Raw genomic sequence first — 12,267 nt, 5'->3', positions numbered from 1 at the left:
TTTGGTGAAAACGCTACACACCTCAAACAATTATCAATATGCCTAACAACTTTCTCTTTCATATTTGCAAACCAATACGTCCTAACAATTGCATCCATAACCTTATCTCTACCTAAGTGACCTAACTCATTGTGATATTTATACAGTATCTTGTCTTCCATTTCTTCTGGAACATAAAACAACAATTTTCCATCATTTGCTTTCCTATACACTACTCCATTTCTCATCTCAAACATTTTGTCATCTTCTTTTTCTAACCTCATTCTAATTTTCTTTAACTTTTCATCTTTCGCTTGGCATATAACTAAATTGTCTTCAAAATTCACCGTTTCTACTACACATATGTTCGTATTCCTACTTAAGGCATCTACATGTTGCATAAGCTTTCCTGCCTTATGAACTAACTCAAAATCATATTCAAGTAACTCTAAAGCCCACCTCGCAATGCGAGGGTTAAGTTCTATTCTGTTTAACGTCAATGTCAATGAATTACAATCAGTAACAATTCTAAACCGCCTACCTTGCACATAAATTCGGAACCTTCGTAGAGCATAAATAATGGCTAACGTTTCAAGTTCAAAGCTATGATATTTTGCTTCATCCTTCGTTGTAGCTTTGGAAAAATAAAATATAGGATGCAATTTCTTATCCTCTTTCCTCTGTAATAGTACTGCACCAAAACCATGTGCACTTGCGTCTGTATGTAGTTCTACTTCATCCTTATAATAATATAAACCTAATACCGGTGCTTCTATGAGTTTCTTCTTTAGCATTTCAAAACAATCTAACTCTTTTTCTTCAAACACGAATTCGCAATCTTTTTTCAACAAATCATATAATGGTTTTGCAATCCTCGAAAAATCCTTTATGAATCTTCTAAAATATGAACACAATCCTAAAAAGCTTCTAACTCCATGCACTTTATTGGGGACTGGAAAATCTCTGATGGCTTCAATTCCTTTATCGTTTGCTTGTATTCCTTTGCTCGACACCAAAAACCCTAAGTACTGAACACTCGCTTGTAAAAACTCACATTTATCCATTCTTAGTTCTAATTTGTTCCTTGCTAATCTTTCGAAAACTTCTTTTAGTACACTCAAATGCTCTTCAATTTCTTTACTTGCGATCATAATATCGTCCATGTATATAACCACTTTTCCTTCTCTTATCATGTCTGCAAAAATCTTATTGATAAATCTTTGAAACACCGCCGGTGCGTTTTTTAGGCCCATTGGCATCCGCATAAATTCGAACTGTCCTAACGGCGTCATAAATGAAGTATATTTAATTGATTCTTTCTCAACAAATACATGAAAGTATCCATGTTTAAGGTCTAATTTCGAAAATATTGTCTTATTTACTAATGTGTCCAATAAATCATCAATTAAAGGTAGTGGATAATTATCTTTAATCATTGTCTTGTTAAGCTTTCTGTAATCCACACATAATCGCAAATCACCTGTTTTTTTCTTGACTAACACTATTGGAGATGCATATTCTGATTCGCTCGGCCTAATAATTCCCTCTTTTAAATACTCGTCTAATATGCTCTGTAACTTTTCTCTCTCTGTATACGCTAACCGTCTCGGAGAACTACTAAAAGGTTTCGAGTCCTCCAACCTCAGCTTTATTTCACACTTAACCTCTGGTTCCCTTGGTCTTTGTTTATTGACATAAAAATTTTCTATAATTTTAATAAATTGCTGTCTAACCTTATACTCAACTTGTTCACCAATTTTGTATTCTACCGATTCATCTTCAATATTAATATTCATCAATTCTTTTTCCACTTCATTTATGTCGAATTTCGTTGCTTCTTGTAACCTAACTGCATTTCTAATCTTTTGTTTAACATTAACATCACTAACTATTTGCTCTTCATCACTAACATCATAACTGTCTTTAACATTTTCTAAATTTTCTACCGTAACCATCTTCAAGGTGTCAAGGTTCAGATTCAAATCACATGCTTCCATAAAATCTCTTCCCAGAACTACATCATGACTCATAGATTTGTTTGCCACAACAACTAAATGAAAATGTACTTTATTAAATTTTTTCTTTATATAACATAATATTCTGCCATAAGTTTTCAAATAACTTTCATTTATTCCATGATATGAACTTAAAACTGGCATTTTACAAATATTTTCTGGTACTTTAGATATTTTGATAAACGAAATTGGGCTCCCTGTATCTATGAGGCATTGTGTAATTAGTCTGGTGTTAGTGTTATTCTTAAAGTAAATTTCAAAATACCTTACATAAATGTTCTTGACCTCGCTCTTAACTTTGTTCTTTAGGCACTTCGCCACAAAATGTCCCATCTCGCCACACGCATAGCACGATCCTTTCTCTCGTCTTGGCTTCCTGCACTCCTTCGCCCAATGTCCTTTAGCATTGCAATTATAGCAACGCGTGTCCTTGCTGTCCTTCTCGTTCTTGTTCTCTGTTGCATCCTTTTTGTCACCATTATATTTAGGCAACTTCACCTCCGCAAATGCACGTTTGATGTGTGCAATATTTTCAAAGCACTGAATATGTGCCTGATTTTGAAGCCCTTGATTAGGGATTCCTTCAATGATACGACTTATCATCTCCTCTGTATCTATGTCGATTCTCTGGCCAAGCATCACTTTATCGTCCACGTAACTTCCAAAACTTTCACCGGAACTCCATTTCCGGTTCTCGAATTGACGCCTTGCTTCTAACCTCGAAACTTTGTCCGAAAACATTGAAATTAGCTCACCGGTTAACTCCTCCAGCTGTAGCATGATGCGGTCAGGGTTCGCATGTAGCCACACGTTTGCCTTTCCTTTGATTTTACTAATCATCAGCATTTTAATGTATTTTCCACTAACTCCATAAATGCTTGCAATATTTTTCATTTGCGTAATCCATTTTCGTGCGCAAGTTTTGCCCGAAAAATCACTCACAACTTGTGTTGCCATGCCCAATGCAATGTCGATGCTTGGGTTGTGAAATTCCAAAAACTCCGACTTTGCAACGTTGCCTCTTTTCACTTCTTCAGTGGCGCCTTCTTTTGCGCCGCTTCTGCCGGTTTCATTCCTGTCATTGCGTGCATGATCTCCATCTTTGTCTTCTCCCTCGCCGCCGTCGCTGTTGTTGTTTTCGTCGCCGTCGTGATCGTTGTTTCTGCCGCCATCGCTGTTGTTGTTTTCGCCGCCGTCGTGGTCATTGTTTCTGCCGCCATCGCTGCTGCTGTTTTCGCCGCCGTCTTTGCTGCTGCTCTCGCCTCCATTTTTGCTGTTTCTTCTGTCTACGTCCTTTCCGCTTTGATCGCCGCCAACTTTACTCTTATTTTTATCACCATCTTTTCCTTTAGTTCCACCTTCGTGTTTGTCGTTTCCTTCGCCTCTGACTTTTTCGTTTTCTTGGACTCCAGCTTTGTCGTTGTTGTTGCCTCTGTCTTCGTCGCCATTATCGTTGTCATTTTCTTGGCTTTCTAATTCCAGATCCTCTTCATATTCGTCTTTATCGTTGTTTCCATCGCCGTCTTCGTCTTGATTCCTAATTGCTTCCAGATAATTACGCGTTTCCGTTGACATTTTATCCAAACGTAATATTAATTCGCTCTTCGTTCCCGTTGTTGGTAGCCGTAACGCACTTAACCACCGTTTTAATTGCGCAATTGATGCGTTGCTAACATCCATTTTGATTATAATTAATTGTCATTAACTGTTTATTTGGCACGAGATCGGCCCACTTCTGATTTTGTAGGGATATAACAATGTCCCTGGAGTAAAACACCAACACTTTCCTTATTCTAGTTTATTTATTATTGACTAGATCCGCTTCGGATCGCTGCTGGTGTTCGACTGACTCCGCTCTCAACTCGTGATCAGCATCAACCCTCATTGCTCGCTGAGAGAGCAATGAGAGCGATGGGAGCACGAGAGAGAGAGAGCCAGAACCGACAACAGCCAACGACACCGACTTACACTAATAGTTTACAGTTATACAATACACTTATAGCTAATATATATATACCCTAAGTAGCAATCCTGCTACAATATATATTTTTTTTTTTATTAAATATTTTTCATTAAAAACTCCAAGAAGTATTGATATTTTTTTAAACAACATGTATATATATATTTGAATAATACTCTGCCCAAGGTATAAACCTTTTGGAAAATGTACATTTTTTTTTTTTTGTGTCGACCGCGTTGGTGTCCTTTTTTTTCTGTGTGTTTGCGTGTGTGTGTGTGTGTGGTGGCTGGCGGCCAGGACTTGGAGTGGTGGGCAAACAAGAACATGGCCGCCGGATCGTCGAGTAATCAAAGCTGGACACGGACCTTCAGGCGCTACCAAAAAAAACTCCTGAATATCCAACCGAATGGTGTCCTGAATATTTGCGCTGCTCGAAGCACCCATCGGCTTCGAGTTTCTTTAAACCTGAAACTCATCACCCTCGGGCTCTATTTCCAGGCTAACTGCCCCGGATTCGGTGCGGAGCAGGAGTAGTTGGTCAGCTAATGGTTCCAAAGGACTGTACTGTTCCAAGCTGGGTAGTGGTATTAGCACCTGACCGGGCTTCCTTTTAGGACTATAGCCCCGGCTGGCCATACCTTCATGTCTACGGGGTGGATCGCTGTTTCGTTCGGGCTGCTCCTCGGGCCAGTGGACGGTTCTATTGCCGCGATCCTTGTGGCCGGTTTGGCGTTCTGGACTCGAGCTTCTGGGGAGACTCGGTTCACTGGGTTGGGGGCACAGCATTGAGAGACTACTGATGTCTGGAAGACTTCGGCAGCTACTGAAGTCACTGCATCCGGTGGTTGTGGTGGTGTTCGTGTGGGGGGTAGTGTTGGTGGTGGGACCAGAACTGGGCTCCGTTTGGGGGGAGAATAGCTCCATGATGCTCAGGGGCCTCCGCGGCTCCTTCTTCACGGCCTTCTGGCGGTGCAGGGTGACACAGAACTCCTTGAAACCGTGCACAGTGTGATAGTTGTTCGGCTGTTCCCTGGCCGCCAGAGTGGCACTGCGACTGGTGCCGCCCGAATGGGACATCCGCCGCGGATGGTCCATGCCCGGTGACCAGGTGTGCTGGTAGTGCGGCGCCTCCAGGTCCAGCTGGCTCTCGTCCAGCTTATCGATGGCGTCCTGCAGGTCGGGATCCAGGTGGGCCACCTCGCGGGCCGTGCGGACGTCGTGCCGCCAGAACTGGTGATGCCTTTGGACAGCGGGAGCCACTTCCTTGATCCTCAGCACCACCACACCCATCAGCCAGACACAGACGATGTTCAGGAGCGTCAGGGCCATGCTGACGGTCGCACAGACCAGCAGCTCAACCGACAGGTCCGTGGAGTAGGTCCTGTGCTTCGTCAGACTCACCAGCAACTCGTGGTTGGGTGGCAGGAGGTGCGTGCCAATGGACAGGGCCCAGAGCAGACCGGCGTTCACGGCCGGTGGCAGCAGGGAGGCGGATATGGCCACGCCCACAAGGGAGCCTGTATTGCCGCCCAGCACGGCGATGGCGCCCGCTGCCCCCGAGGCCAGGGCGGTGCAGATGCCGATGGCCAGGGAGTGGGTGTCGCACCGGGAGACGATCTCCTCGGTGAGGCCGGTGGAGATGGCAAAGAAGTGGCCGAATCCACAGACGATGCCTCCGAAGAGGAAGCCAATGCCCACAGAGACACCAATCCCGATGAGCTCGTTCTTGAGGCCCAGGTACCTCAGCTCCTTGTCCCCGATGACCGACCCGAAAATGGCCGCGATGATGGGGCCCATGAGGGGCGATATCAGCATAGAGCTGGAGAGGAATAGAAAACTGTTCTCCACCAGGCCGACGCAGGAGAGCAGGGCGGCGGCAATCAGGAGCACCACAAAGTCAAAGGTCAAGGTGGCATCACGCCTCACCTGTCGCACCACCTGATTCACATTCAACCGGCAGCGCACCGAGTCCATGAAGTTCTGCCAGCCCTGGCCCTGCTCCTGATCCTTGTCCTGGAACAGTGGCTGGCCGTCATCCTTGTAGGAAGGCGGCATGGGCTTGGCTCTGGTCTCCAGGCAGAGCTGGGCAGAGACCTGGGTGCCCGGTCGCTCGCCCACGCCCCACTCCTGCAGGGTGTACAGGAGCTTCTCGTAATTCTCGTCCTGGCGCATGTAGAACCGGGCCTGCAACTGCTTACCCTCCAGGTCCTGCGCCCAAAAGACATCGTCCAGGCGCAGCTCGTCCACTATCGCCCGCAGAACGTGCTCCAAGGTGGAGTTGGTCTTCAGATACGGCATTTCCAAGGATCGGCTCTGCGACCTGGGCGGCAGTGGGTGATGGGGACGGGCCGGGAGCGGCTGCTGAAAGGACATCGATGCCAGGGACAAGTCCCCATCGCTGGCCGCTATATTCTCTAGGCGCCAGCAGCGCTCACAGAGCTCCACGCCCAGTTCCGAGATTCTTTTGGCCGCCAGGCTCCCGCCGCAGCAGGAGCATGACCTCGGATTCAGACGCAGCTCCTCCGTCTCGTTGGGCACTGTCACCACCACGCACACGGCGGCATTCATCCTCAAAGTTGGCCTCAAGGACCTTCGCAAGTTAGTCCTTAGGGTGTGTCCTATGGGGTTACCCGATTCCCGTATCCTAGCAGGGACTCTTCTTTCGTGCTGTTTTGTGTTCTTGTGTGAATGTGAATATTGAACGGACAGGCAATGATAGTTTCAGATGGCTGTCCGCTGGGCTACTAGGTTTCCATTTTTGGGATTCCCAGGTAATGGTGTGGCATGTATGTGTAGATCTTGGCCGAACCTGCTACGATTCTGGAGGGGATTTTGGGATATAACCCCCTAGGGTCATCCGATTCTTGCGAGGAGTACCTTAAACGATTTGTGGATCGATTCTCCATAAATCTGCATCAAAATCTGACAACAAAATATTTTTTCGATTTTTTTCATATTTTTCCTAGGGAGACCCCTGCAGAAAGTGCGATTTTGGGGTATGACCCCCTGGGAAGGCCATATCTCGGCCAATTCTTATCCGATTCTATCCGGGAGTACCTTAAACGATTTGTGGATCGATTCTCCACCAATCTGCATCAAAACCTGACAACAAAATATTTTTTCGATTTTTTTCATATTTTTCCTGGGGAGACCCCTGCAGAAAGTGCGATTTTGGGGTATGACCCTCTGGGAAGTCTATATATTGGTACATTCCTATCCGATTCTCAAGGGAAGGGCTTTAAAATATTTCTCAATAAATATTCTTTTATTCTGCAACAAAATCTATAATTAAAATTGTCGTTTGCTATTTTTTTAAAATTTTTTTCCATGGACCTCGTAACTTATTTCTTATATAATATGACATTCTGAAAGAAACTGACATCCCTGAAAGGCTATGACCTTTTGAAATGCTCAACAATGAGTTTAAATTGACCGGAAATTAATTAAACCGCCACGCCATTGTTTCTAAAAATAATTTCTCTGGCCGGGCTTAGTGCTGCACCCTTTTCAGCGGCGCATCCTACGCTTTTCATCGCTTTTCGCGATTTTCTCGCGTTTTTGCCTCACTTTTCCCAAGAACTCACATCTAAAACAGGGACATGTCCGTTGCAACATCCTGATGATGATGATGAGGACGGTGACAGGGATGAGGACGAGGCAGAGGACGACGATGAGGATGAGGATGAGGACGAAAGGACATCGAGGATGATGATGGTGATGGTGATGGACACTGCGACAGATGCGCGTTTTATCCTGTTTGCACGCGACTGCGGATGCAGCTAAACCAGGGACTCCCCCTCCTATTCCACCCACAAGAATCCCCCCACCTTCACCCCCTCTGTTGGCCGCGTTTATTTGCATCCGCTGCAGTGCGGATGGTGGCATGAAGCAAGTCCGTGTGGGTGGTGCGGGTGGTTTCTCTGCGAAAGTCCCTTTAAACTCCCGCCCACCCAAAACTACGCCCCTGCTTGCCGCATAATCGAAACAACTACGACACAAAAAAAAAAAAAGAAAAAGAAAGAAAGGCTCATAAAAAACATAAACAAAGCTACAAAAAAAAAAGCCAACAAAAAATGAAGGGGGAGTGAAGCCCGAAGGTGCAGAGCAGCCGAAATGTCAACAATCTGCAACAGCCATGAAATATTATGAGGCTTTTGCGGGTTAAAGGGTACTGTACAAGAAGCGGGGGAGTGGGGTAGAGTGACCTGTGGCCAGGAGGGTGAGGGCGCAGGGGGGCAGTAATAATGCAACACACAGAAGTCGCACGAAAAACGCGTGAAAAACTCATAAAAAAAAACGCTACAAAAAAAGATGAGAGACTTTACAAAAACACAGAGTCTTCTGGAAGGGTATAAAAGGCTGTATTATAGGGGTTATAGTTTATTATTATATTCCATTATTAGTAATTATTTTAAAGAGGTTATTTTATTTTTTTTTAATAGATTCTATAGTCTTATGTAGTTAGACCTAGGGACTTGTTACAATATCTTAGTAGCCAAAAGGGTCTTATATACCAATCATAGTGGTATTACTAATTTATTTAATTTCTATTTTATTTCTATAATTTTTTTTTTTTATAACTATATACTATTAAGCTTCTAGGTAGAGTAACTCTTATTCTGCTTGATTTTTTCTCTAGAAATTCCACAAAAATTCCACGGTGTCCATTATCTAGCGGAGGTTTTTTTGGTAGCTTGTTTTTCCACTTTCTTATTTTTTGTTTCGACGCGTTTTCCATTTGCCATTTTGCAGTGGCTTCTTTTGGGGATAAAGCACTGAGAAAAAATCCATTAACTAAATAATGAATAAAAATATAAACAATTAAATAAATAAAATATTCCAGAAAATCCTATAACTAAATATCTCCCAAGGAAGAAAAATATAAAACCAGATACTCTTCCAAACCTCTTTGGTATTTTTATAATTTAATTTATAAAGTAGTAGAGTTCCACCTTTCTCTCTTAAAATTTTCTTAAAATTCAAATTTTAAATAGTCTATAATTTTCTCTCAGTGCTTAAACGCATGTGTGTGCAATTGTGTCGAGATCAAGCGTCAAAATTACATTGTTGGCATAAGCTGGCCAGCGGTTCAGCTCTCCGCCTTTTTCAGGCTCTGACTTTTTCCCCCTCCCACCATCTTGCTGTCTCTTTCTTCTCGCACCAGCCATCTCTTTCCACCAGCTATGGCCCTCTTTTTCTTGTTTTTATTGGTGGCGCGGCTCCTGTTGCTCGAAATCCTTGCCATTGTCTGGACGTTTGTTTTTTTTTTGGCCATTTTTTTTTTTATTTGCCGGCTGTCCGCAGAATGTCCGTACAAGGGAGGGAGGGCAGGATCGCAGGCGGACAACCGGAGGGAGGGCCGGAGTGGCGGTGATTGTTGCAATTTCTCGTTAAATTGAATTCGCTCGTTCAATGCAAGAGTCCTGGGATTGAAAGTGCGAGCAAGGGATTACGAATTGCGGAGAGTGGAGAGTGGAGGTAGGAGGTCTGTAGGATGTTGCAAGCTGCACTGCTTATTTATGACAAGTGGCCGGAGAAGGAGGAGGTAGAGGGGCAGAAGGGTCAGTGGGGCAACGGTCATCGTGGCTTTTTCCGGCCGGACAACAGGAATGAATGAATACGTGGAGGCATTACGAGATTGCAGGGCTTTGGTTTTTCTCCCAAATTACACAAAACACAGGCGGCTGGCTCAACACGCTTGTTAGGGCCACAGATCCTTTGGATACACTGCCACGCCCCTACCCCAGTGTCCCCCCTGGCCAATTAAAAAAGCTCTGCCGCGAAAGCAATGACTGCAAATGGTCCAAAAACTGACCTGGAAAAAAAGGGCTCAGATGGTATATGACAGTTTGGTGGCGGGAGGTCCAAAAATGATTCATGACTCGTCATCATCGTCATCATTATCATCGTCATGACCGTCATCGTAATGGGTTAATTGCTGCCAACAACTCCGCCCCTAAACAATCTCTGTCTGTCACTATGGATGCATCCACCCACTCACTTTCCAATACTCGATTGCCGAAATTGGTGAAATTTGGAAATTTTGCAGATGCTTTTGCGGCAGAGTGGTGCGGAAAAATGAGGTTGCACAAATATGTAGCTCTAGAATGCCACGAGATGCCGCAGGCAGGAAGGCAGGCAGGCAGACATCCAACCTACATACCGCATTTGAAATACAAAATTAAGCCTCGCACTTGTATGCCAGTTTACACAATTATTGCCATTAATTGAGTTGAGTTACACAGGCAGTTAACATTTTGCATTTTTGGTCTCATCACTAAATGCTATAGAGTTCAGTTGAATGATCACTTTGAGGACTTTCCCAGTGGAGGCACTGAGCCATGCTAATGAGATGATATCTGAAAGCTCCCCCCAGGGGATATACGATGGATACTGAAATATCATAAGCCTTGGATATCTTATGGCCATTCCAATTACTTAAGTAAAGTGAGTTTCGGCAAAGTGGCTTAGTCGGTAAATAAGGTGCAAACATGTGTAAGGTAAGATGTCTGTGTCAGGATCTGAATCTGAATCTGAATCTGTATTCGAATCGCCTGGTGTTATCCTTATCATTGTTATACTTAAGTTAACAGCAGCTTAACTAAGCAAACGAACACATACAGTAATCAAGGAAGCGCACAGACACACACACCCACATCCTCAAATCTTGGCTTTTATGGATGAAAGTACAGTGGGATGAAAGGTTTTATTCAGAAAGAAAAAATTTGTATAAAATTGAAATTTTAGAAAAGAATAGTTAAAAAATTAAAGGTGCTCTATAGTTAATTTCAAAGTCCTAGCTCCCAAGACCTTTGAGATCTAGTTTTTTAAACTAGCGGACAATTTCGCGGACACGCGGACACTACCCATTGTCCTCGGTTACCTTATCCTTATGTTCAACTGTGTGTGTGTGGGTGTGTGTGTGGTGGGGGCATGGGGGGCATCTTGAGCCGTGCTCATTTTGTGGCTGGCGCAAATCCCCATAATCAGAAAGCTTTTGCACTTTATTTGCGTTAGTTTCAATTATATAAACAACGGCAAAGACGAGAGCCCACTAACCACTACGAGCAACTGAAAATGGTGGGAGAAGAACCAATTACCGCTTGATTTAGCACACGTACATATACTCACTCCCACTTGTGCAATTACCCACACAAACACACTCATACACACACACACATATGTAGCTATAAAGCCACCATAAACTTATTGAGATTCATTGAGCAGATTGTACTGAAGCCTGTACTTTATTGAGATACAGAGATGCCTAAAAACTAAAATACAAAACAAAAAAAATGTAAATATTTACTCATAGCGTAGTCGAACCTGAGAGCTTTTTCCTTTTTTTATTTTGTTCGATAACTATTTCGATAAATCGGCTAGGCATCCCTGCGTTTAGGGCTCTCTGTTGTTAGGCAGACAATGGCTAATGCTTCAACTGGTAAATACAAACACAAATATGTACACTGAAAAATTATGTATGTATGGTATGGCTGGGATGCGTATTCTAGAGATGTGAGTGGGTGGATTTGTTTACTTTGCATAAAAGCTCAGGCATTGAAAACTAAAATACTGCACACAACACATTGAGACTTTGTATTGCCAAGCATTAGGCGCCGTTTCATTTATATTTTATGCACACACACATACATACTACAGATACAACATGGCGTTTAAGTGCTGTCTGTGTGTGTGTGTGTGTATGTCCTTGTGTGCACTCCTGCTTAATAGTTAAATAAACAAAAGTTTCCTTTTGCCATCGGCTGGCTTAAAGGACATTTGGCATTCTGCCTGCCAGTCAGCCAGCCTGTATCTGTATCCTGTGAGTCCTTTTTTTTTACGGCAAGCACTTTACAGTTGTTGAGGTTTTAATAGTCCTGACTGCTTCATGCTTTTCCATTTAACCAATTACTGCCATAAAGAAAACCAAAAAACAACGAAAGTGAATCATATATATATATGCAAATATATATTCAAGTGATTAATGATAATGATTTTTCCAAAAAAAATACATACATTTTAAGGCTTATTACAATTGCTGGCAATGACTTTTATTGTTTCTCTTAAAAATAAATATATTTTCATTAAAAATCTCCTTTAAAATTAAATCTTGAAATAAATGTCCAAAAGTATGCAGCATAAATGGCTTAAAGAAACTAAATTGCCTCTTTAGGCCCATAGATGGCGCCTGTATGTTTTCTCATGCAAATCATGGCAGGTGATATTTATATTCCGGGCCGGAAACAAGATGCGTGTTTCCCTGCCATCCCCCATCCCCTCCCCTCTTTGCAATCAGCGGACTAATGCAGCTCG

At 43.4% G+C, this 12,267-nt stretch overlaps 2 protein-coding genes across 7 annotated transcripts in view; one reads left to right on the top strand and one right to left on the bottom strand.

The window, feature by feature from the left end:
* Nucleotides 1-12,267, top strand: part of LOC108121141 (chaoptin) — a 212,176-nt gene that overhangs the window by 147,362 nt on the left and 52,547 nt on the right. The window lies entirely within an intron of this gene.
* On the bottom strand, nucleotides 4,108-6,695 carry LOC108121142 (uncharacterized). Its single transcript, XM_017235082.3, has one exon. It carries the CDS (start codon nucleotides 6,520-6,522, stop codon nucleotides 4,414-4,416), a length of 2,109 nt encoding a protein of 702 aa, XP_017090571.2. The 5' UTR covers nucleotides 6,523-6,695; the 3' UTR covers nucleotides 4,108-4,413.

The sequence above is a fragment of the Drosophila bipectinata genome, chromosome XL (genome assembly GCF_030179905.1).
Source record: "Drosophila bipectinata strain 14024-0381.07 chromosome XL, DbipHiC1v2, whole genome shotgun sequence".
Taxonomy (NCBI): Eukaryota; Metazoa; Arthropoda; class Insecta; order Diptera; family Drosophilidae; genus Drosophila; species Drosophila bipectinata.
Note: the sequence above shows the minus strand (reverse complement) of the source record. Positions and strands in the feature narration are given on the sequence as shown.